At 43.7% G+C, this 24,232-nt stretch overlaps 2 protein-coding genes across 2 annotated transcripts in view; one reads left to right on the top strand and one right to left on the bottom strand.

Moving 5' to 3' along the window:
* Nucleotides 1–140: 140 nt before the first annotated feature.
* Nucleotides 141–10,971, top strand: tomm34 (translocase of outer mitochondrial membrane 34). The gene is made up of 7 exons (XM_089011264.1): nt 141–418; nt 901–1,040; nt 3,639–3,738; nt 4,187–4,339; nt 5,337–5,636; nt 5,709–5,835; nt 8,854–10,971. Exons 2-7 carry the CDS (start codon nt 911–913, stop codon nt 9,007–9,009), a joined length of 966 nt encoding a protein of 321 aa, XP_088867390.1. The 5' UTR covers nt 141–418; nt 901–910; the 3' UTR covers nt 9,010–10,971.
* Nucleotides 9,073–24,232, bottom strand: part of LOC148890637 (14-3-3 protein beta/alpha-A-like) — a 19,329-nt gene continuing 4,169 nt past the window's right edge. Inside the window, exons 2-7 of the mRNA XM_089011265.1 lie at nt 19,949–20,108; nt 19,724–19,864; nt 18,398–18,521; nt 11,444–11,607; nt 11,259–11,354; nt 9,073–11,149 (exon numbers count right to left, since the gene is read on the bottom strand). Coding sequence (XP_088867391.1) covers nt 11,093–11,149; nt 11,259–11,354; nt 11,444–11,607; nt 18,398–18,521; nt 19,724–19,864; nt 19,949–20,101 — 735 coding nt within the window. The 5' untranslated portion in view covers nt 20,102–20,108 and the 3' untranslated portion in view covers nt 9,073–11,092. The remainder of the gene's footprint in view (nt 11,150–11,258; nt 11,355–11,443; nt 11,608–18,397; nt 18,522–19,723; nt 19,865–19,948; nt 20,109–24,232) is intronic.

Genomic DNA, 24,232 nt, shown 5'->3' on the forward strand with positions numbered 1-24,232 from the left:
AAAATCGCTGAATTTTCACATTTACCGTTCAAGTAGAGACGGGCGGCGACGTCATCGATGACGCCATTGCCTCACCAGCCATGAACCTCACCGCACGTCACTGGCCGCCGCCGTCACTGCGCGCGTGTGTGTCTATGTGGCTCCTAAAGCGGCTCCCGTCCTTTACTTCAAAGAGAATGCTCTATGGGCCAGTTCGTTCGCGAATGACACATAACTATACCCTACCCTCCACCACATTTAGCACGAGCAGCTCCAGCGTGACCACTAGATCAACATCCAAAGGGGAGAAAAGAAAATTGGGCCATTGTAGGAATGACCGCGCCGCTTACGTCGGCGAGTTAAGGATATTTATTTTCAAACGCTACGCGCTGCCCGCCAATTTTTGTCGCTGAATAGGCCACTTCGCGTCCCAAAGTCGGTAAGCTATGAGCCACCCGCTCCTTCTCCGCTTCCAAACATCCTCAACACACCGCCTGGTGTTGCCTTAGCTTCCATCTTAGTCAAGCATATGGAAGTGTGCTGGTTAGCTTAGCTTTCACTGTCCGTTTGCATGAGTTTGTTAGCTTAGCTTCGAGAAGAAAACGCCGGTAATGGCGAGCTGCTAGCATGACATACCATCGAAAGGGTAACTCCAGCATCGTCTTGCATTTTCGGAAATGAAAATATGCACGTAGCCAGTTTAGTAAGTTACATTTCCCCTCACCAATATGTCATAATAAATATAGAGTTTGATTGCTGTCACGTTCCAGTGAATAGTCGCCCCCTCGTGAACCGACAGTGTAGACACAATGTTCGAGAATGTTCCGCGCTGACGCTGTTGATGTGATGCTTATGTTGTACAAAATGTCCCGCCGAAGTCAGTTGCCATTTATGCCGACCTTCCTATCCTTCGAAAAACAGCGACGTCAGAATGTCTTCAAAAATCCAAGTGAGACAGTGGGCCGAGCTGAAACAAGCCGGGAATGAGTGCTTCAAGACCGGCCAGTACGGAGAGGCCACCCGCATCTACAGCCTGGCCATCAGCGAGCTACACAAGTCTAGTAAGTCTGTTTCCATATCGATTGCCATACTTAATTTTATTTGAACGTGCGCAATGACCAATAAAATAAAGTAACGCGTGAAATGAAAATACCTGCCTAGTAGTTTACGAGAGGCATGTTGGCCTCTTTCACATTACAGTACAGTATCTGTAAAAGTACCCCCACGTTCCAGGAACGCAGCTGCAAACTTGTTTCCAGGAAGAATTCAAAACTGTAAAACTTTCCAACCTTGCTGCTTGCTTTCCAAACGTATAGACCAGGCATGGGCAAACTACGGCCCGCGGGCCACATACGGCCCGTTAGGCTTTTCAATCCGGCCCGCCGAACTTGCCCAAATTATAGTACAAACAGTGTCTAAAACTCATGACAAAAAGCAAGCGAACAACAGGGCAGATAACTGAAAAGTTGCCTGCCCCATTTTTCCCAACTTGAAGCAAAATGAGACCAATCCCAATAAGAAACATTGTCACAAAGTATAAAGTTTTTTTTTTAATCAAGAATGCACCAACTACAAATGCTAGCTTGCTTAATTTACGTCAAATGCGCAAGGCTGTAAATTTTGCTACAGTAGTCGATTGTCATTGTGGTGCACAATGCAACGTTTGCATTGATTCCTACGAGCCACTAAGCCCCTTTCATAAGTCTCACGTACACTTTACAGTCACGGTTTAATGTAAATTTACGTTTTGTAGCGTCACATATGTTGTTAGCTTCTTTTGAATCTTTCTTCTAGTTTGAGGTTCTGTGCATCTATTTTGGAAAATGACATGCAATTGCACGACTTTGTAACGCTTGCGAAAGTCCGGAAGAAAGAAGCAGGCTTCTGATTGGCTGCCGAGCCGAGTATGCAAATTTCAACTGCAGGTAGTCTATGTTTGTGTGCTCGGCGACGGTACACGTGTATTGTTTGCGCGTGAAGGCGAGGGCGTCAGTGAGGAGTTTGTTGAGCGTGCAGTCAGGACAAACCATCTATGATTTGGCGGAATTTAACACAAGTAGGTATTATTGAGCTTGAATATTTCGTTGTGTAATAATATGTTTTGAATGTTGAAAGTGATTCCATTTTTCAATAAATGTTGATTTCTTTGCCCCTTCGATGGAAACTTAAAAACAGACGCAATCTTGATAAATCACAGTGCATATGTTATTTTAATCTATTTCCATTTCCTCCTCCAAGTATCTGCGAAATAGTCTGTAAATGCCATATATTGCATATTCCTTGAGACAAATTTATTAACTGATCAGGGATATTTTTCACAATTGAAAGACAGTTAATAAATTGGGTTGTAGTGTTCTTACTGTGCTTGTACACACTACATTTAAAGGACAACCGGCACCATTTTTTGTTTTTGTTTCCCACTGACATCAGAAAAACGTTTTATAGCATCTAAAATACCCAAATCAGGCAGGCTGATATTTTTAGTTAAATGAAAAACACCAATAAAAATGACTTCAAAATGAATCCGGAAATGGTTAGTTTCAGAAGGTTCCACCCCTCTGTTCGTGACGTCACGCCAAGACGTCTTGCCTTGCTCGAGAATCAAAACAATGGCTTCAGATTCGGAGAAGATGTTTTCTTGTTCTTGTTCTTCTGAAGAGGAAAGCATAAATGTTTGCAATTGATTCTAGGAGTCCTCCCATATCAATTCGAGCCATCAATGACAGCAATGTAGCACCCAGAAAAAGCAGAAGATTGCGCCCAAGCTCCGTTGGAAATGGGCTGATTTGTCAGCTGGGAATTTGTGTCAGCGAATATCAAATAGTTGTCTTGGTGCAACACACAACGATTCACCATGGCGTTATTTATGTGTTTTCCTTCTAATTTCGCCATCAACACGGATTAACACGAAGTTTTCAGACCAAACAAAGTACCCAAAATGCATTGTATGTCGCTTTCTCGGTCAGGGGCGGTCCAAACGTGACGTCACATGGGGATCGTCATCAACTCGAAAACAAGACTTCATATATTCAGCGCAAGTCTTAAAACGTAAACTATAGCTATATGCTGTGGAATCTTTGTAAAATACGCTCAGTCGAAGTCATTTGAAGTGATTTTATAAATTATGGACATAACTTGTTCGGAGTATTTCCGGCCCAAACACTCCCTCCAAATGCTCCTGGCCCGGCCCCTCTGTCAAATTTTAGAACCCAATGCGGCCCGCGAGTCAAAAAGTTTGCCCACCCCTGGTATAGACTCTACCAACCTAGGTGCTTATCAACTACGATGGGTGGGCAAAGCATTATGAATCTTTAACATCCAAACAACCTCCATCACTAAACAGGGTCATACAATGGCAGAATAAAAAGATCGGTTTATCAATTATGAAGTGCTTTAGAATTTATATAATGGTACAAAGTTGTTTAAGAAAATATACCCTCGCATACTTGACTGAAATAATTCAACATGTCATATTTATGTTCATGTACAGGAAAGAGTCGCATAGTTGCAGACTGTCCACGTTGAGATTCGTTAGTGATGTATGAAACATTGAACATCATCTGTCACGTGATACCCGCAGAATGAATTCCTTTGTTTTTCCGTACAAACTGAGTGTTCTGTAGATATCCCTTGAAGTGTGGTCATGATTGTGCCTGCAGATCCAAAGAATGTGGAGGATTTGAGCGTGTTGCACTCCAACCGCGCCGCCAGCTACCTGAAAGAAGGAAACTGTGCCGAATGTCTGAAGGACTGTAACCTGTGAGTATCTTAAAGTCAGGTCACCCCTACTATTCGGACATCCAAGTGTCTGAGCTAACGTACAAGATCCTTTTAACTAGCAAAATCGTTTCGGCACCCTCTTTGGGTGCTTCCCACCTTAGGTACAACCCAAAACAGTATTTTTATTTTTTTATTTGTTAGGCAAGCGGTGATCAACTATTCTACAACTTTTTGTGTCACATGATAAGTGCCCCCCCTTTTGTTCCATCCTTTAATTTTAGAAGTTAGAAGTTTGACTTTGCAAACGTACCTAACCTGCCTGGTCCAACAACATACTGCACAGCCAACCTCTCTAATTAACTACTGTAGTTAGCTTGTAAGCCTCCAAGTAAGTTCCCCAGTCTCTGACTTACTGCTAATGACGTGAGTAATTTGAGTCGTGGGCGTGTAACCGAGCTAGCTAAAACTTGGCCTGGTCTTCTGCTAGTTCTCTGGAGTTGGTGCCGTTCAACGTGAAGTCTTTATTGCGCCGGGCCGCCGCCTCAGAGGCTCAGGAGCGTTACCGCCAGGCCTATGTGGACTACAAGACTGCCCTGCAGCTGGACGCAAACCTCGTGGCCGCGCACGAAGGAGCAAACAGGTACTTGTAATAATAATAATACATTTCATTTATAAGCGCCTTTCAAAACTCTCAAAGACACTTTACAGTCACAGGATATGTTTTCTGCGGGTGAGCAGCGGCAACCACACGTGCCAGCGTTCACTCAACGAGTCATTTATGTACCACGGGATCCAATGTGTTGACGTGTAAGCTTGTCACGTTGATGAGCAATTACAAACTTTTTAGAGGGTCGTGTCGACCTGCGTATTGAGCTAGCAAGCTACCCAGGTAACCGCCGATTTAATTAGTGACTTGAGACGGTTAGGCTTTATATTTTGCATCATTTTGTGTATTGCATTTTTATTCTCTGTTAAAATCCAGTTTATTTTTACTCAGTCACTGCCAGACAATGTGTAAAAATGTGTCCACTCCAGTACCAGGGTTTTTGTCATTGTCACTCAAATTCCAGGACCCACAGACTATTGAGTTTTAGGACTACATAAACATTCAATTCAGCATAAGAAACATTAGACGCTCTTCTTTCATCAGAAAGAAAGAGTTAATTCCTAAGTTATATAAGTCTGGAGTCATCTGAGTTTGAAATGGCGTTGGCTGTAAAAAATACAATACATATTAATTTATATAGCGCTTTAACAGCAGCTGAAGCTGTAACAAAGCACTAACATAGACAAAAGGCAAATGCTGCCCCCTCGTGGAAGGGAAAAAACTTTGCCAGAGGTCTGACCCCCCCCCCCCCCCATCCCCCAAGAAAAAAAAGAAGCCCGAACAAATTCGGGAATGGTGCTCCACGTGACACTTTTCAATTCCCAAATAAATTCGGGAATGGCAGTGAATGAGTTAATTAACCTTTAGAGCAGTTTTTTTCTATTTCTTTGTACTAATTTTGTCAAAAATCTTCATTTTAGAGTCGTTTAAAAAAAGTTTGTGTTAGTTTCTTTTTCAAATATGTGGCATACGGTATTTAAGTTCAAGATTAAAAAAGAAATCGACCCGCCGACTTACTTTTCTTTCGTAGGATGACAAAAGCATTGACGGAGGTCGACGGTCCGTCGTGGCGAACAAAGCTCCCCACTATCCCAGTCGTCCCCCTGGCGGTCCGAGAGAAGCTCAGCCGGGGGCCCCCTCCCGCGCTACCGCAACACAACGGCATCACACAGAACTACAAATTAGCCACTGAGGATGACCTCGAGCGAGCCAGGTTGCTAAAGGAGGAAGGAAATGCACTGGTTAAAATAGGGGCACACGCCCAGGCTGTCGAAAAGTACACGCAGAGCATCTTCCACTCCGGCAAAGAGGCCACCACCTTCACCAACCGGTAGGCGAACTAGCAAGATGGCCGTGTTTGCGTAAGCTTCATAAAGATAACCTGTGTGTGTGGGGGGGTCAGGGCATTGTGCTACTTGGCGCTAAAACGCTACCAGGATGCTGTCGCCGACTGCGGATCAGCGCTCGCCATTGATGGCGCCAACATTAAGGCGCTTTACCGACGAGCGCAGGCGTACAAGGATCTCAAGGTGACAGCCTGCATGCCGACAATATGTTGTGTGCACATGGTCATTATTCACAAGGACAAAAAAGACGGCATTTTACTGCTTGCGGAGATACAGTGATAACTTGTTTTACAAACCCCTTGGCTGACGAACTTTTTGGTTTACGAACGTTAAATTGATGAAGATTTTACCTTGGCATACAAACTATTTTTCGGGATACACACGGAGCTGCCTCAATGAGTGATGTGTCGTTTGCGAACGAGCCCGTTCTCCTGGCAAGCAAATGGCAGTTGGCTTGTTTTTGTCCTCTATTCCCCACCCCCAGTCGTCGGTTAAAGCCATGTAATTGGTCAAGAATGCAGCAGTGAGGGGCTGGGGGTTACAGACAGAGAGAGAGTGAAGCCGTTCTCCAAAAAAATGGCTGCCGACTTTTCTTTTGTCTTCTTCGGTTAAAGCCACGTGATTGGTCAAGAAGGCAGCAGTGAGGGGAGGTGGTTTAAACATTAAAGAGACAGGCAGACGACAGTGAGAGAGTTTCAACTTTGATAGTTCAAAGGCAGAGTGTAGACTGCAAGGTTAAAATATCCCATCAATCAGGCTCCACAAACAACCCGCACAAGCCATCTGTACACTTGATGCAAAAAAAACTATCAATCCAGCTAACCAGAACACAATTGATGAGGAACTAGATAAAATGATCACAGAGAAAGTACCTACAAGGCATCATTCCTCAAGATGGTGAAAGAAGAAGGTTACGTTCCTCATCAAGTGTTTAATGCTGATAAAACCGGCCACTCCATTCCATCAAGCCATCAACGACCATCACAAAGGTAAATAAAATGACTTTATTATACGGTACAGTTTAAGACCATGGCACGTTTATTATACATAAAATAAGGTATATTATGTGTAGTTCTAAGTCTTAGAAAATGAGAAAGTAGAAAACTGTTTTATGGGGACCTGGGAACGGATCATTCTCATTTTAATGGTTTGGATATTGGATATTGGATATGCCTTTATTAGTCCCACAGTGGAGAAATTTACATTTCACAGCAGCAAAGTGATGAAAGGAATGAAAGTAGAAAAACGAAATACATGCGCTACTGGAAAGGCAGCCACTCTCGCGGCGCCGTCTTGAAGTCAAAAGAACAAAAAAAACTAAATAACAAATAATATGACAGCATAGAGACAATATGACAAAACAAAGACACAGAGAGACATTCATTCTTCAGGACTTGCTGTACCCTCTTTGTGATGACATGAAGCAGTTCTAGATGAAAGAGGAGAGGATCAAAGCGTCTTTCCACCAGTGGATCAGGGACATCATGGTGGAATGTGCATGTCAACTACAAGCTAAATGTTGAAAGCAAACACGCAGCTGTAGCATCCATTGACGAAAAGAGATTGTCTCACATCTCCTGTTCCACATAAATCTGCTTCAATTCCAAGCCGCAACAGTTCCACATACGCATCGGCGCTCTGCGCTGACGCTCCTTTCTTCTTATTGCGGGTTCCTCAAGCCATGCATCCATCCAGCCGCAGACCGTCCAACGGCACTGACCTTTCCGCTGAACAAAGCGGGGCTGTGAAGATGCTGCCCATTACAGGCGCAAAAAAGCACAATGGCCCCTTTGGTGTCCAGCGATGGCAGTCGAATGGCTCCGACATTCCTCCCATTCAAAAACAGTACTGGCATATTCATGCTGCCGAAAAGGCGCAACCGCTCAGCACAGTCTCCTCCTTGATGAATGTCGTGGTCAAAAATGCTGAAAAACAATCTGTATCCGTTCCACACGATGCACAACAACACAAAGTGACAAAAGAAAACACAAAACAAGACAAAAACAACCAAAAAAAGCAAGGCTCATGAGAGCACTTGCTGAGGCTGCCTACTCGGGCGCCATCTTGGACTTCTAGTCCACACACACACACACACACACAGTCTAGTTCCTATGGGAAATTAATTTCTGGGATACACACTTTTCGCCTTACACACTCTGTCTAGGAAGCAATTAAGTTCATAAGCCAAGGTATCACTCTAAAGAAAAGCATCTCACACATTCTTAAAGGCCAACCGACACCTCCAGACAAGTTGTGTCCATAATTTGTAAAATCACTTCTACTGAGCGTATTTTACAAAGATTCCACCGCATATAACTCTATTTTATGTTTTAAGACTCGCGCTGAGTATTCATGAAGTCTTGTTTTCGAGTTGATGACGATGCCCGAAGTGACGTCACATTTGGAACTTCTGACCTAGACAGTGACACACAATGCATTTTGGGTACTTTTTTCGTTTGAAAACATCGTGTTGATCCATGTTGATGGCGAAATTAGAAGGAAAACTACATAAATAACGCGATGGTGAACCGTTGTTGTGGCACCAAGACTACCAATTGCGGTAACACCATAAAAGTGGACACAAATTCCCAGTAGACAAATCGGCCCATTTCCAACGGAGCTTGAGCGCCATCTTGTACATTTTCTGGGACGCTACATTGGAGTCCGGACGGCTCGAATTGATACGGAAGGACTTCTTTAATCCATTGCAAACATTTATGCTTTCCTCTTCAGAACTATTTAAAACATATTCATAACTGGATGAGTAACAGTAAAGCATCTTCTCGGAAATCTGAACTCTCTGAAGCCATTGTTTTGATTCTGGAGCAAGGCAGTTTGTGAAGGAGTATCCTGGCGTGAGGTCACAAAACGAGAGGGCGGGACTTTCTGAATCGCCCCAGTTCCAAGCTCATTTTGTGGCAGTTTTTGGGCGACTTTAAGTCATTTTTATTGGTGTTTTGCATCTGACTAAAATTATCAGCCTGCCCGTTTTGGGTATTTTAGATACTATAAAACGTTTTTCTGGTCAGTTAGGAAACCAAAAAAATGGTGTCGGTTGTCCTTTAAATGCAACAGATTGAAGAAGGAAGATGGTTTGTATAACAGGATCATACTTCTTGATGGGAAAAAACATTTGAATGGCAGCAGTCGTTTTGTATTTTATTTTATTGTTTGTTTATTTATTTATTTATTTATTTTCAGGAAGCAAAAAGTTGCATCCGAGACCTGAACAAGCTCCTGGAGGTTGAGCCAAACAACACTGCCGCCATCAAGCTGCTGCAGGAAGTGCAACAGCAGGAACAACAACAACAACCTCCACAGGAGAAGAAGAAGAAGAGCAAGAACAAGAAGAAGTGACCGCTTAAACCCTTGTCTCTTTTGAAATAAGGTGGAGGGCAAAAGTGGGTGGAGTTATCTTGAAAGACAACCCCCCCCCCCCCCCCCCCCCCCCGTTTCTCTTCCAGCCCTACCTTTCCCATCTTTAGACCCAAGTGCCTGAAACCACCACCACCATTGTGTTGTTTTTTGAGATTATTCGTTGATGATCTTTGATGTGGTCGGTCACCCATCTGATTTTTGTTGTCGTCATCGCTGTTCTGTTTTCAGCGTCAGATTTCGTTTTGGCATCACCTCATGTCGTTTCATTTGCTGCTGTTGATGGCCGTGGTCATTAAATTTGAACTTGAGCTATCTGGTAACGACTGTCTTGCAACTCCGCATTGCTCACCGCCTGGATGACACGTGTGTCTTTGATTGTGACTTGGATTTATTTTTATTGCTCACTTGCATCCTCATTTAAAATGTTGTCTTGCTTTCATTCTGCCGTGCTTTTGTGTGATAATCTATCATGTCTTTTTTTTATCTAAGCTCTAAATTGGTGATTTTTCATACTGCTAGCTACCATTGCGCTAACTTGGACTTTTTTTTTGTCTTTGAATTTTTCATTGCCTTTAAATTTCTTTAAAAACTCAACTATATACGTTTCTTCTCCGCTTAGTCTCGTCTGCTCTTTACCAGAGACTTTTTTTTTACTTGTCTTATCTAGTCTTGGTCGTGGTCATCACAGGCATCTAAGTTGCGTCTTCGATGTTGCCGCGACGGCCGCTATCGGACATGTATGTTTACTTGCCGGATTAAAAAGCAAGCCATCTGATCAGCGTACAGAAGTGACATTGGTGGTGACCATGTCGTAACTCACGCAAGAAACCTTTTCGTTTTGGTTCACTCAGTTGTGTGCAAGGGAAAAAAGAGGCACATTTCAGAAAAGTTTGACGTTTAATGTTCATTTTTTGCCATGTCCCGCCCCCTATTAAGTAAAAGAAAATGATCCAGGGTTGCCCTCACAGCCATTAGGGTTCAGAGGCAACCAATTTTTCTTGCCAATCCTTTTGTAAGTTTTAGTCAAGCAAAGTCAAAACGGTCACAATCACGTGAGTCCACATTAAGCAATAAAACCACCATACAAGCAAATGTGCTATTTCTTGATTTGAAGTAAAATGGTGAAAAAAAAAGTACTGACAAACAAAAGATTTTGCATGTCATGAGTAAAAAAAAATACATTGACAGTGAATGAAGACATTTCCCCCTCCTGCAAAGCAAACAAAAAGTCGCATTTCCGCAACCACGAATAAACCAGTCGTTTCAGAAATCAAACCACCATCTCTCAAATGACAACTCTCGCTTCTCTGGTCAGCATAGAAACCTTGTCCACCATGACATTTGTTTTTTTTACGTGGCACCTTTTGTGTGGTCCTGATTGCCCGTCAGCACGTTAAATAGTCTGTTTCAATCTGTGCATGTTTTGACATGAACTGCGCCCAATCAACCGAATACATTCCAATGAAGCTGTAGAAAGTGCTCGTGGGATTGCGCTAATGCAAGGGTGTCAAAGTCATTTTTTGCGGCGGGCCACATTGTAGTTATGGTTTCCTCTCGAGGGCCGTTATGAATTTGGGGAACCCATTAGAATGTTTAAATCCCTTCAAATATTAAATATAGAGCACACAGCAAATTAATGAATAACTCGTTTTCAAATCTGAAGTCAAGAATGACTTTTATTGTGGTTGACATCCAAAAATATGAAATTTTGGCTCAGATTTTAGCAATCATCATGGAATTTAACAAGTTTGATTTGCTTTCACGGGCCGAAAAAAATGATGTGGCGGGCCGGATTTGGCCCGCGGGCCTTGACTTTGACACCTGTGCGCTAATGCAATGTATTTTTTTTTTTTAGTTTGTAAAAAACCTGTCACGGTTCTTAGAAAAATGTAGAATTTTGATGAAAAGAAAAAAAATGAATAAATCTGTAATATAACAAAGTATGGCTGCTTCTCATACAGAGGATAAAGACGAAGAAGGAATGAACATTTGTGTGCATGAAGATCGGAAAGAGGAGCGGAGGTTGGATGGCGACGGTGTCGGGTTGGAAAGGTGCGCGGTTCTAATCCTCCCCGTCGCCGGCCTCCACCTTGTCACCTTGTTTTCCTGATGTCCACAGCTGAGGAAAGACACAGGAACACAGTTGGCCGTCAGTCACTTCCTGACCACAGTATTTTTTTTTCTTCTCACAGTGACCCTAATTAATTGTTTGTCGAGTGTCGACTCACCGTCAGTTTGTCCTTTAGTTGCTGCATAATCAGCGTGCTGTCTTTGAACGTTTCCTCGCCCAAAGTGTCGAGCTCGGCGATGGCGGCGTCGAAAGCCTGCCAAATCCCCGACCACCGGAAAGGAAGCGATCAGACGTCGAGAGGGCGATGGTGTGCCGTTCTCATCATAGTCGTGAAGTTCTCACCTGCTTGGCCAGATTACAGGCCTCGTCGGGTGAGTTGAGGATCTCGTAGTAGAAGGCGGAGAAGTAGAGGGCCAGGCTAAGTCGGATGGGATGTGTGGCCTGCATCTCCTTGTAACTGATCTGAAGCGCGTGACTGTACGCTTTCTGGGCTTCCTTCACCGCAGCTTTGAAGAGGGACACAGAAAGAGACCGTTTTAGGAACTGCAGTGTGCCATCTTTCCGGCAGGAAACGGCATGAACACTTTAAAGGACAACCGACACCATTTTTTTGGTTTCCTAACTGACATCAGAAAAACGTTTTATAGTGTAGCATATGTCACACTGCTACATAATGTTGTTTTTTTTAATTCAAATGGCATGCAAACATACAAAGCAACAGAAACAAATAAACAACACTGCAAACAAAACACAACAAAAGTAAACAAAACCATTGGTTTTGAATAGCTCATGGAGCTTCTAGGTCTAGGGCATCAGCTCTTGTGTTCATTAGTTGCCGCAGAGACTCGAAATCAGCGAGCAGAATTGCCATGAGGTCTTGGGGAACTGGACCTCGGATATTGCGAGCTATTTTGGCTGCTGGTGAAGTAGGGGAGGAAACTGTGGAAGAGGTAGCCGCAGGAGAGAGTGGAAGCGGAGGGAACGAATCTCCCACCACATTCTCATTGGGAGCCACAGTAGGTTCACCCCCCAGGTAATCGTGCATATTAGCAACAATAGTGGTGTGACTTTCTTTTGGACGACATACAGGAGGCAAAGAAACAGTATTTTCACTTTCACATCCTGTAGTAGCAGCATTAGGGGTACAGGGCTGACGTTAGCTTTGGTGTTAGCATCTGTAGCCCTGCCTTTTCTTTTAGTCATTGTAGATCTTATCTGGTCTCAGATCAAGCAGAGACGATTAGACGTTATCTTGCAGTTGCTCACATGTATTCAGGGCTCATTTGGTGTTCAGCAGTCCTAATGAAAGGAAGCACTCAGGAGTGCATGTCCTCCTCCGTCGCACGTCGTTCAGTCGCTACAGAATGTTGCGACAGGTCGAAAAGCAGCGGTGACGTCACGACCGCAGGTAGACTAAGATGGTGGCACAATAAACACGTTGACAAAGCAACTCTCCTCTCTCATTCCTCCGGACACAACATTGGCGACGAAGATGGACTTCTACACAGCTCCCCTCCCCTCGTTTCTCGCGCTCCCCGGTGAGCCACCAGTCCTGTGGTCCCGCTGGTATGACTCGTTCACGACATATCTGACGGCGATCGGACTAAACGAGGCAAGCGACGCACGGCTAACGGCTATGCTAGTGCACAGCTTGGGAAGTGAGGGGCAGCGCATTTTTCGCTCTCTTGGACCCGCGCAGACATACGGGGATTGTGTCACTTTATTGGCCCGACATTTCGCCCCACCTCAGGGCGTGATTGTCCGGCGGATTGCCTTCCGTCAACGACGGCAACGAACAGGCGAGTCGGTACTCCACTACGTTGCCGACTTGCGGTGCTTAGCGGGCCTCTGTAAATTCGGCCGCTTGGAGGAGGAAATGATTAGGGATCAACTCGCCGAGCACACGATTGATCCCAAACTACGGGAGAAACTGTTATTGTCCCCTGACGACCTCCCACTATCGAAGGCTGTGGAAATGGCGTTTCAATTGGAGAACGCAGCACAATTAAGTACCTGGGTGTTACTCTCAACAACAAACTGGACTGGACAACAAACACGGATGCCCTAATCAAAAAGGGACAGAGTCGCCTCTTCCTACTCAGGAAACTGAGGTCTTTTGGAGTTCAGGGGTCACTCCTAAAGACTTTCTATGACTCTGTGGTGGCATCAGCCATCCACGATGGCATTGTCTGCTGGTCAGGCAGCATCACCACCCGGGACAGAAAAAGACTGGAGCGCCTTGTCAAGCGGGCCAGTTCTGTCGTGGGCTGCTCGACGGAATCTCTGGAGGAGGTGGGCAACAGACGACGCTAGCTAAACTAAAAGCTATGATGGACAGCCCCTCCCACCCCCCCCTGCCCACCCTGACAGCACTGGGTAGCTCCTTTAGCCAGAGACTATTACACCCGCGCTGCAAGAAGGAGAGGTACCGCCGCTCGTTCCTACCGACTGCTGTCAGGCTTCACAATTCTCAATGATCACACGTGAAAAAAAAAACTGGACACTTGTAAATATGGGTTGTTGCAATATATCAAAATGCATTTCTTGATTCTGCACTATGTACAGTTTTTTTTCTCTTATGGAACGGTTTTGCACATTTACATTTGCACAGTATACAGTTGACATTTTTATTTTGTTATGCTTAGAATATCTTGTTTTCTATCCTTTCACCCCACCCCAACTCCATCCCTTTTGAATTGCTGCTGTGGACTGCAAATTTCCCCATTGTGGGACGAATAAAGGTATTCTGATTCTGATTCTGAATTAACGGCTCGGTTCGTGAACCCACCCACACCTTCACACTCTCCCGCGTTGGCACAGATTGTTGCTTCAAACCCTCCACTCCCAGACGCCACCTTCACCTACGACTCCATCGCTACATACGACGGTGCCGAGATAAATGTGGCCAGACGTCAAGGGGCCGATGCACGCACGCCTTGTGCCAACTGTGGGTCAGCCTTGCACCCCACACGTGCGCCCACTTGCAGAGCCACCGGACAACGATGCCAACGCTGCGGGAAGATGAATCATTTCGCAAGGATGTGCCACTCTGCTCCCACCTTCACCTACGACCGTACCGAGATAAATGTCGTCCGACATCAACGGGCCAACACGCGCAGACCTTGTGCCAACTGTGGCTCTGCCTCGCACGCCACTCGCGCCCGCTTGCAAGACCACCGGACAACGATGCCAACGCTGTGGTAAGATGAACTACTTCTCCAGGATGTGCCGCTACGCCCCTACGTCGACAAACATATCATCCCGCTCACCAGACCAGCCGAGGCGAACCACCATCCACTGCGTGGACTCGCGCGCCAAGCCATTCAAGTGGCGCACAGTGGAACTGGATGGAGTGAGCTTACCACTCCTGCTCGACACTGCAGCCTGCAGGTCACTGTTGAACGTGTCCACAGTTCGACTGCTATTTCCTCATCTCCCGATCGAGGCCAACGCTGAGGACTTGTTTGGCTATGGCCAAACTAAGATTGGTATGGCGGGCACTGCCACCTTCACGGTGCGCTATGGCTCAAGGACTCTCCCTGCTTTCACTTTCCAAGTGTCCCGTCACGGCGCCAACCTCCTGTGTGCACTCGGCTTTTCTGTCTCTGACAATGCGGGTGCCCCAATTCACCCCCAGGCCAACGGGGGTGGAGAAAGCTCCAACCAAGCCGACGGCCTTCCCTACTCTTCCTCAGCCAGCAGAGGGCCCAACGAGAAGCGCCGGACGAAGCAACCCACACTTTCTGTGTCGGACTGGGTCCGCATTCGCCGGCCGAGCTGCTCTCACAAATTGGACTCATTCTGGACAGCACCAGTCCAGATTACCGCCCAACTCGGACCGACCACCTTCTGTCTGGCTGACGGGTCGCGTTGGCATGCCAGCCGCCTAAGGAGAGTGGCGGCACCAACCCCCTCGAACTACTTCTCAGGCAAAGACTCCTGACGTCCTGTCACACATCAGAGAACACCGATGGGACGCCTCGAAGAGCGTGGTGAACCAGCCGTGCCCGTGGGGCCAGAGCCTCGGCCAGCTCGCGTTCGCCTTTGCCCTCGGTATTTGGACAATTATCACATATTTTGAATGTTCAGACCCTAGCCAGTGCTTAGCCTATCGCGTGGCAGAATAACCCACACGGCTAAGCAGGGAAAACGGCAGTCTACCCGGTTTCCCTTGTTACTGAGTGTTTTTGGTTCCTTCGGGGAGGGGGGTAAATGTAGCATATGTCACACTGCTACAGAATGTTGCGACAGGTCGAAAAGCAGCGGTGACGTCACGACCGCAGGTAGACTAAGATGGTGGCACAATAAACACGTTCACAAAGCAACTCTCCTCTCTCATTCCGACGGATTATTTATTTTAAATTAGGGTGGAAAGACAAACAATCGTATTTAATATACTATACATGTATACTTCAGGGACCCAGTGTGTCAATGCTGTAGTCGCTCCACAGGAAAGGAATATTTTGGAAAGTCCGTTTGGGGCATTGTATCCGCCGCTCGAGCCAAGGACTTCTCCTGATGTGACGAGCTCTTCTGTGGTAAGTAGGAATGTTTCTTAAACGTCTCTTGTTTGTTGAAAGACACAGCAGGGTTATTAGGAGAATTGTACCGCGAAGGTTTGTTTGGGAGGTGGTGGAGTAATATCTATCACGGGAAGGTTCGAGAATAATAGTCAAATGGGTGTTAAATTAAGTTTTATATGAACTTCAAAAGTTATAAGGGTCACCCGAAATCCACCGCACAGATGCTGCAACGCCAGCAGGTTGGTGCTTTGAGTTAACTTTGTTTTAAACGGCAGCACAATCAGTCATGCTAATTCAACGTGCAACAGTTGTGCTGCCGTTTTAAGAAGGCACTAAGACTAAGTAAATAGAATGCTAGCCAAATGAAATATCACTGTACAATTGGTGTAGTTTTAAATGGTCATTCATGTGTAAACATAAAACTTTTTAAATGTATTTTTGAAACTGCAAACACCATTTTTCAAACTGCAAACACCTGACTGGCTTGATGGCATCATTTAATCTGGTAAATTAGATTATTTATTCAATTTAAAAAGTAAACATGGATCAAGGTGTTTTATTAAATTAAATGATTACATTTGTTGTCTGTTTTTTCTATTCAACCTTTTAGCCCCAGGGTGGAAATTGAGTAACACCACCATTATCTAAGGTGTGTTTACATTTGTATTAATGCTACATGATTAATTACCCGAATCATATTAAAAATAATACATGTATGTATTCTTTTATATTGAACAGAATTTTACCTAAACTTAATTCTCCATAGGTCTCCTTAGGCCACTGTCTTGGGTTTGAGATGCTGAACACAAGTACTGCAATGTTAAGCTCCTGTCGCTTTCCCCAAATTAAAACTTGGCTTTTGATAAAGGAACAGCATGATATACACGAGACGCAGTCTGGCCCTTCGTGCTCTCCATGCATACCTACGAGAAGATGACTCACAGTTCTTCAAAACATGCAATGTATGTATTGCCTGACTTAACACAAATGTCTATTGATGTATTTTGCAGTGGGAAGAGGATCCAGACATTGAAAACATTCCTGTCGCACTTCTCTCCGTGACAACTGACAACTAGCGCCATCTTGTTTAACCCCAACAGCATTTCTGTTGTGATCGAAGATGGCATTATTGTGAGATGTCTCCCCAGGTTGGCTGATACACACCTCCTCTTGTTTGGTTTAATGTATGCACTGCATTTAGATTCTCCCAAAAAATTAATCCACACATTCACCTTCATTCAGAAAATACTGCTGTGTCTTGATGATAACAGACCACTCAAACCACACCTGCTAAGTTTGAAAAATGCTTTGTTCCGCAATATTGAAGGCCTCCAATATTACGGAACAAAGCAACACTGGATAAGTAATTTCATCGTTTTACTCTGCTTTGTATACCTAAACATTGATGTACTGTTTGTGTCTGATTTTCTATTCATAATTTAATGTGTAAACTTGGATTCCACCAACATGTATTTTTTCATTTCATGAATACTGTTTGTTTTTAGTAAGTTTTACTTTGATTTGCACCTTATAACGAGTACATTGAAATGTATTCTCTTGTATTTATTCCAGTATATGCTTGTCAGAGAATTTATTTTTTAACAGAACAGCAGAGTATATATTTTTTTTTTTTTCTGTTTTGTTGTTGTGTTTATTTCACATCTTTATCACGATGTTGTGTTAATTACTAAAAAAGAACTGCTCAGGGGTTTATTTGTTGTTTTGGTATGTGGACATGCTGTGCATTTGATATTGTTATCATGAATGTTTTATCAAAGGTTGTTTTAAACCTTAATAAAAATGTGCACTAAAACAGACGTGAGGTGGGTTTTTGTTTTTAGACATAGAAGGCAAATGTAAGTACAGTATACATGAATATATTTTTTCAGGTAACATAAATTTCAGTTGGTTACGCTTAAATATGAAACCTAATTTTAACTTAAAAATTAAGATAAGAAAACATTAGAGTAAACTGAAAGTACATCTTTTAAGTTCATTCAAACTCATAACATTTAAGTTCAGTCAAACTCATAAAATTTATTTTCACTACTCAAAATTTTTGAGTAAACTACTCAAAAATTTTGACGTAATCAGTTGCCATAAAAATTTTGAGTACTTTCAACTTGTTGGGTTTTACAGTGTAGTAGTCTTGGTGCAACACACAACAATTCACCATCGCGTTATGTGTTTTCCTTCTAATTTCGCCATCAACACGGATCAACACAAAGTTTTCAGACCAAGCAAAGTACCCAAAATGCATTGTGTGTCGCTTTCTCGGTCAGGGGCGTTCCTGACGTGACATCACGTCAGGAATTGTCACCAACTTGAAAACAAGACTTCCTGAATATTCAGCACGAGTCTTAAAACGTAAAAAATATCTATATACCGTGGAATCCTTGTAATATACACTCAGTAGAAATCATTTGAAGTGATGTTACAAATTATGGGCACACCTTGTCCAGAGGCGTCGGTTGTCCTTTAAATGGGAGTCATAAACAAACAAATAAAATCCTATTGAGTGATGGCCAATTCAGACCATTCTGACAGATGCCAGCTTAGATTTTTTTTTTGCTTTCATGATACCCCAAGCACCCAAACAATTGTTTTTTTCCGCTCAGATAAGCTTCTTACTACACAACGGCATCTTTCCAGAGAACGCTGTTGCGTACGGGAAGATATCCTGCGACCCAACACAATCATACGACAAGACGCACAGTCATTACATGATGTCAGAACACAAGCGGCCATTTTACAACAGGCGACCAAATCTCACACTCCTTAAGGTCGCCGCACGACACCTCCGACAGGTATCTGTAGTAGTCTCCTTTCATTTTGAGGTAGAACACTTTGCTCTCTGAGTTGTGCGTTTTGGTGATGAGGGCTTCATCCAGAAGTTTCTGAAAGGCGACAAGCACCACACGTGCACTCAGATTCACCGCCATTTTGTTCATTAGTTCAACTTGCCAATAGCAACAATGGATGGTGAGAATGTGGAAATGTAATGTACAGTGATACCTTGGCTTACGAACTTAAAGGGTTCCCAGGAAGTGTGTGTAAGGCGGAAAGTATGTATTCCAAAAATTAATTCCCCATGGGAAACCATTAAAATGAGAATAAACCATTCCCAGGTCCCCATAAAACATTATTTTCAACTAAATAAGCCACACAAATATACCTTATTTTTTTGTATAACAAATATGCTATGGCATTGTAATTAAAGAAATAAACTGTACTGTATAATAAAGTTGTTTTATTTACCTTTGTGATGGTCATTGGTGGCTTCGTGGAATGGATAGCTTTTTGTATAAAGTGTCTCAAGGAGCTCTGGGTTGTACATCTTAGAAAGTGTGATATTGCAACAGCAATAGATGCAGGCGGACACAAGAAATTTCATTAATAGCTGCTTCCCTTGCTTGTATGTTCTCTTCAAATTGTACAGATGGCTTGTGCGGGTTATTTGTGGAGCCTGATTGCTGGGATATTTTAACCTTGCAGTCTACACTCTGCCTTTGACCTATCAATAAAGTTGAAACACGTCCAAATTGGACTGTTTTCTATCCATTTTCTCCCCATTTCACTTGTAGGTTTTTTTCACTTTTGTTTCAAGCCGTCGTCTCCCTTTCGTGTGTGTTGTGTTTCTGTTTCTGTAACCCCTCATGCATGTCCTGCTGCGTGTGTCCCCTCCATCTCTACCACGGATCTTGACCAATCACGTGCGGCTTCAACTGAAGATTGGGGGCGGGGAAGAGAGGCCAAAAAAAAAAAGTCGGCTGCCATTTCCAGCTCCTTGTTAGGAGCTCCAAGAACCGGCTCGTTTGCAAACGACACAACACTCATTGTGGCGCTCCGTGTGTTTCCCGAAAAATAGTTTGTATGCCAAGATTATATTCTCGCAAATTAAACGTTTGTAAAGTGAAAAGTTTATTAGCTAAAGTGTTCGTAAACCAAGGTAACACGGTAAACCTTTTGTTGTAATGTGAGAAAAGTGCTAAAAAAAATAAATTGTACTTTTGATTGATTTTAAAACAGCTTATCTAATGAATAATCGTCAGGGCCAAATAATATTTTTACAGTAAAAAAGAAATCTAAGGGGACGTACCAACACATTATTGCAGATCTCCTGGAGCTCAGTCTCAAGCTTGAGGCGGTATTCGCGAGCTATCTGCTGTTTCTTCTCACTGCCCTTCGCCTTCTGCTCGATGCTGGAGATGGCGCGCAAGGACGAACGGCGAGTTCCCACCTGCCGGCGAGAGCGGTGGTCTTGGTTTTGGCACCTTGCCACGCCCGAGGAGAGACGGCGCAAAGGTCGATCGGGGACTCATACCACATTCTCGTAGGCCACGGACAGCAGGTTGCGCTCCTCATTGGTCAGCTGCACATGATCCTCCGCCACCTTCTTCATGGTGGCCGCCATATCGTCGTAGCGCTCGGCCTGCTCGGCCATCTTGGCGCTCTCCACCAGATCGCTCCTTTCCATCTCGCGGCTGCGGACAACGACGCACGTGTGACCGTTGCAGAGATTCGTAAATGGTGAGTGACGAACCAGCAAGCAGCTTCTCACTACAACTTTTTTTAAACATCAAATTGCTGCTTTTACCTAATTTTGGACCACCTCAAGCCTCAAAGCACTGACATGATTAAGTGGACCATGCCGACAGGAAGTCATTTTCAAACTTTCGAGCTGTGCTCATTATCCCTCGGAGAAAAGTGTGCTGCGATTTGGCTGCTGGATTAGTGCCATGGGCTAAAACTTTCTTCCACACTTGAAATACAGCCTTAATTTAAGAAAAACCTATATACTTTGAGACAATGTTTTTTTGCGATTTCTCATCTGGCCGGGCAGGCAACTTTTCAGAGTTGTCTGACTTGTCCGCTAACATTTTTAGACTATCAGACACTGTTTTTACTATAATTTGGACAAGTTCGGCGGGCCGGATTAAAAAGCCGAACGGGCCGTATTTTGCCCATCTTGGGTTAATCAGTGATTCTAACACTTATGAGCAACTAAAAAGGGACCCTTCCAATAGATACAAGAAAGAAATGATAGACTGTCTCCAAAAGTTAGAGAAAGGAAAACATAGATACATTTATAAAAAATATTTTAGATTATACCCGGGAGAGGCCACGCCATGTATCTATGGCCTGCCAAAAATACATAAAGAAGGGTTCCCCCTCAGACCCATTGTTTGTAGCATTGACTCCTCTACATACAATGTAGCCAAATATTTAAAAACTAACGCAGAATATCACGTAGAGAACACCACAGGGTTTGTAGAGAGGATCAAAGACCTCATATTGGAACCTGAGGAAACTTTGGCATCATACGACGTGACTTCGCTCTTTACATCTGTCCCAACCCCAGCAGCAGTCTCAGTGGTGAGGACGAGACTGCTGGCGGACGTTTCTCTGCATGAAAGAACCAAACTTAAAGCGGATCACATCTGCAAATTATTGGAAATCTGCCTTAATACTACGTATTTTCAATTTCGGGATAAATTTTATAAACAAATTCACGGTTGTGCTATGGGCTCACCAGTGTCACTCATAGTGGCTAATCTGTACATGGAAGAGATGGAGAGACAGGCCCTCACATCCTTCCCGGGGACAAAACCTAGACACTGGTTTAGATATGTGGACGCTACTTTTGTCATAATTAAAAAACAAGAAATTCAATCCTTCACAGATCACCTCAACCCTGTAGACATCAACATTAAATTTACTCGTGAGGACATTAAAGAGAACCAACTAGCCTTCTTGGATTGTAAAGTAATTATAAAAGAGGACAGAGCGCAAAAAACAGAAGTCTTTAGGAAGGCTACGCACACTGACCAATACTTACTGTTTGACTCTAACCACCTTTTACAACACAAATTAGGAGTTATCAGAACCCTCCAGCATAGGGCTAAACTAATACCAACTGGCATTGAAGGTAGAGAAAAGGAGTCAAAACATGTCAGGCGAGCACTCACTAACTGTGGGTACCCTCAGTGGTCATTCAACAAATGTCTGAAAAAAAGAGTAGGGAATGAAACCAATAATTCTCAAGATTGTAAAAGGAGAGGAGTAGCAGTACCTTACATTGCAGGAGTTTCTGAAAAATTACAAAGAGTCCTTTGGCAACACAAAATTCCTACTTATTTCAAACCGATAAACACGTTAAGGCAAAAATTAGTGCATCCAAAAGATAGGCTACCAAATAAAAAACAAAGTAATGTAGTTTATTCAATACATTGTAAGAATGAAAATTGTAAAGAGCAGTACATTGGGGAGACTCAACAAATTCTCAAAAAAAGACTTTATTAACATCGCAGGGATAATACAAGTGGGCCTCAATCGGCAGTACATTTGCACCTAAAAGCTAGCAACCACTCATTTGACGACAATGAGGTTAAAATCTTAGCCAAAGAACATAGATGGTTTGAAAGGGGGGTAAAAGAAGCGATTCTTATAAAACAACAAAATCCTTCATTAAACCGGTCTGGTGGGGTGAGGTTCAATTTGGATAGTTCATACAATAGCCTGCTTCGGCAAAACAGGTTAGGCAACATGCGTAATGCTGATGAGGTGATACCGGTGGGAGTGGGGGAAATGGGCCAGTCGTTAGTCAGGAATGTAGTAACAATCAGTGGGGCCACAGGGAGTGGTCCTCTGCTCCCCCCAACCTAAGAGTAGGGACCTGTCATAGCTGTGTCCGGCGCCGCCATGGCTGGACATTAGGGATATATAAATAGGGCCGATACGACCAGTCAGACTTTAGTTCGCTGACGAAGCCTCTTGGATAGGAGGCGAAACGTCCGAAACCTTCAAATTTGTACAGATGACGGCTGAAGAAACCTTCTCATCGATGGACAACTATTGTAAAGCATGTAGAACACACAAGGAATTTGTATCCGGTAGAACACGCTGCAGTAGTATCATAAAAAAATGAAAACATTGGAGGCACTACACAGTTCTATTCGCATCGCTATTAGTTTACTTCTCATTGTCCTCTCAAATTATGTTTAAAGGAGGATTTTTTTTAAGGATTCAAGATCATTTCCTCAAAATTCAAGGACGCAGATCCATTGACTTTTCTTTTAGCTGTCATAACAAGACGTTTCCCCATGACATGGAACAAAATACAACTCCAAGAGCACAGGTTGGACCAGTAATTTGTGAAAATAGGATAAAAAGATAAAGGAAAGGCTTATCGTGACTCAACGAATTGAATGATGCATGGCAGCAGAGGTGTGGCTGTCAGTGCGGACGCAGATCCATGGACTTTTCTTTTTGTTGTCATAAGAACACGTTTCCCCATGACATGGAACAAAATACAACTCCAAGAGCACAGGTTGGACCAGTAACTTGTGAAAATAGGATAAAAAGATAAAGGAAAGGCTTATCGTGACTCAACAAATTGAATGATGCATGGCAGCAAAGGTGTGGCTGTCAGTGCGGACGCAGATCCATGGACTTTTCTTTTTGTTGTCATAAGAACACGTTTCCCCATGACATGGAACAAAATACAACTCCAAGAGCACAGGTTGGACCAGTAACTTGTGAAAATAGGATAAAAAGATAAAGGAAAGGCTTATCGTGACTCAACAAATTGAATGATGCATGGCAGCAAAGGTGTGGCTGTCAGTGCGGACGCAGATCCATGGACTTTTCTTTTTGTTGTCATAAGAACACGTTTCCCCATGACATGGAACAAAATACAACTCCAAGAGCACAGGTTGGACCAGTAACTTGTGAAAATAGGATAAAAAGATAAAGGAAAGGCTTATCGTGACTCAACGAATTGAATGATGCATGGCAGCAGAGGTGTGGCTGTCAGTGCGGACGCAGATCCATGGACTTTTCTTTTTGTTGTCATAAGAACACGTTTCCCCATGACATGGAACAAAATACAACTCCAAGAGCACAGGTTGGACCAGTAACTTGTGAAAATAGGATAAAAAGATAAAGGAAAGGCTTATCGTGACTCAACAAATTGAATGATGCATGGCAGCAAAGGTGTGGCTGTCAGTGCGGACGCAGATCCATGGACTTTTCTTTTTGTTGTCATAAGAACACGTTTCCCCATGACATGGAACAAAATACAACTCCAAGAGCACAGGTTGGACCAGTAACTTGTGAAAATAGGATAAAAAGATAAAGGAAAGGCTTATCGTGACTCAACGAATTGAATGATGCATGGCAGCAGAGGTGTGGCTGTCAGTGCGGACGCAGATCCATGGACTTTTCTTTTTGTTGTCATAAGAACACGTTTCCCCATGACATGGAACAAAATACAACTCCAAGAGCACAGGTTGGACCAGTAACTTGTGAAAATAGGATAAAAAGATAAAGGAAAGGCTTATCGTGACTCAACAAATTGAATGATGCATGGCAGCAAAGGTGTGGCTGTCAGTGCGGACGCAGATCCATGGACTTTTCTTTTTGTTGTCATAAGAACACGTTTCCCCATGACATGGAACAAAATACAACTCCAAGAGCACAGGTTGGACCAGTAACTTGTGAAAATAGGATAAAAAGATAAAGGAAAGGCTTATCGTGACTCAACGAATTGAATGATGCATGGCAGCAGAGGTGTGGCTGTCAGTGCGGACGCAGATCCATGGACTTT

This window comes from Hippocampus bargibanti, linkage group LG12, assembly GCF_051943395.1.
Source record: "Hippocampus bargibanti isolate YZ-2025 linkage group LG12, ASM5194339v1, whole genome shotgun sequence".
Classification (NCBI taxonomy): domain Eukaryota; kingdom Metazoa; phylum Chordata; class Actinopteri; order Syngnathiformes; family Syngnathidae; genus Hippocampus; species Hippocampus bargibanti.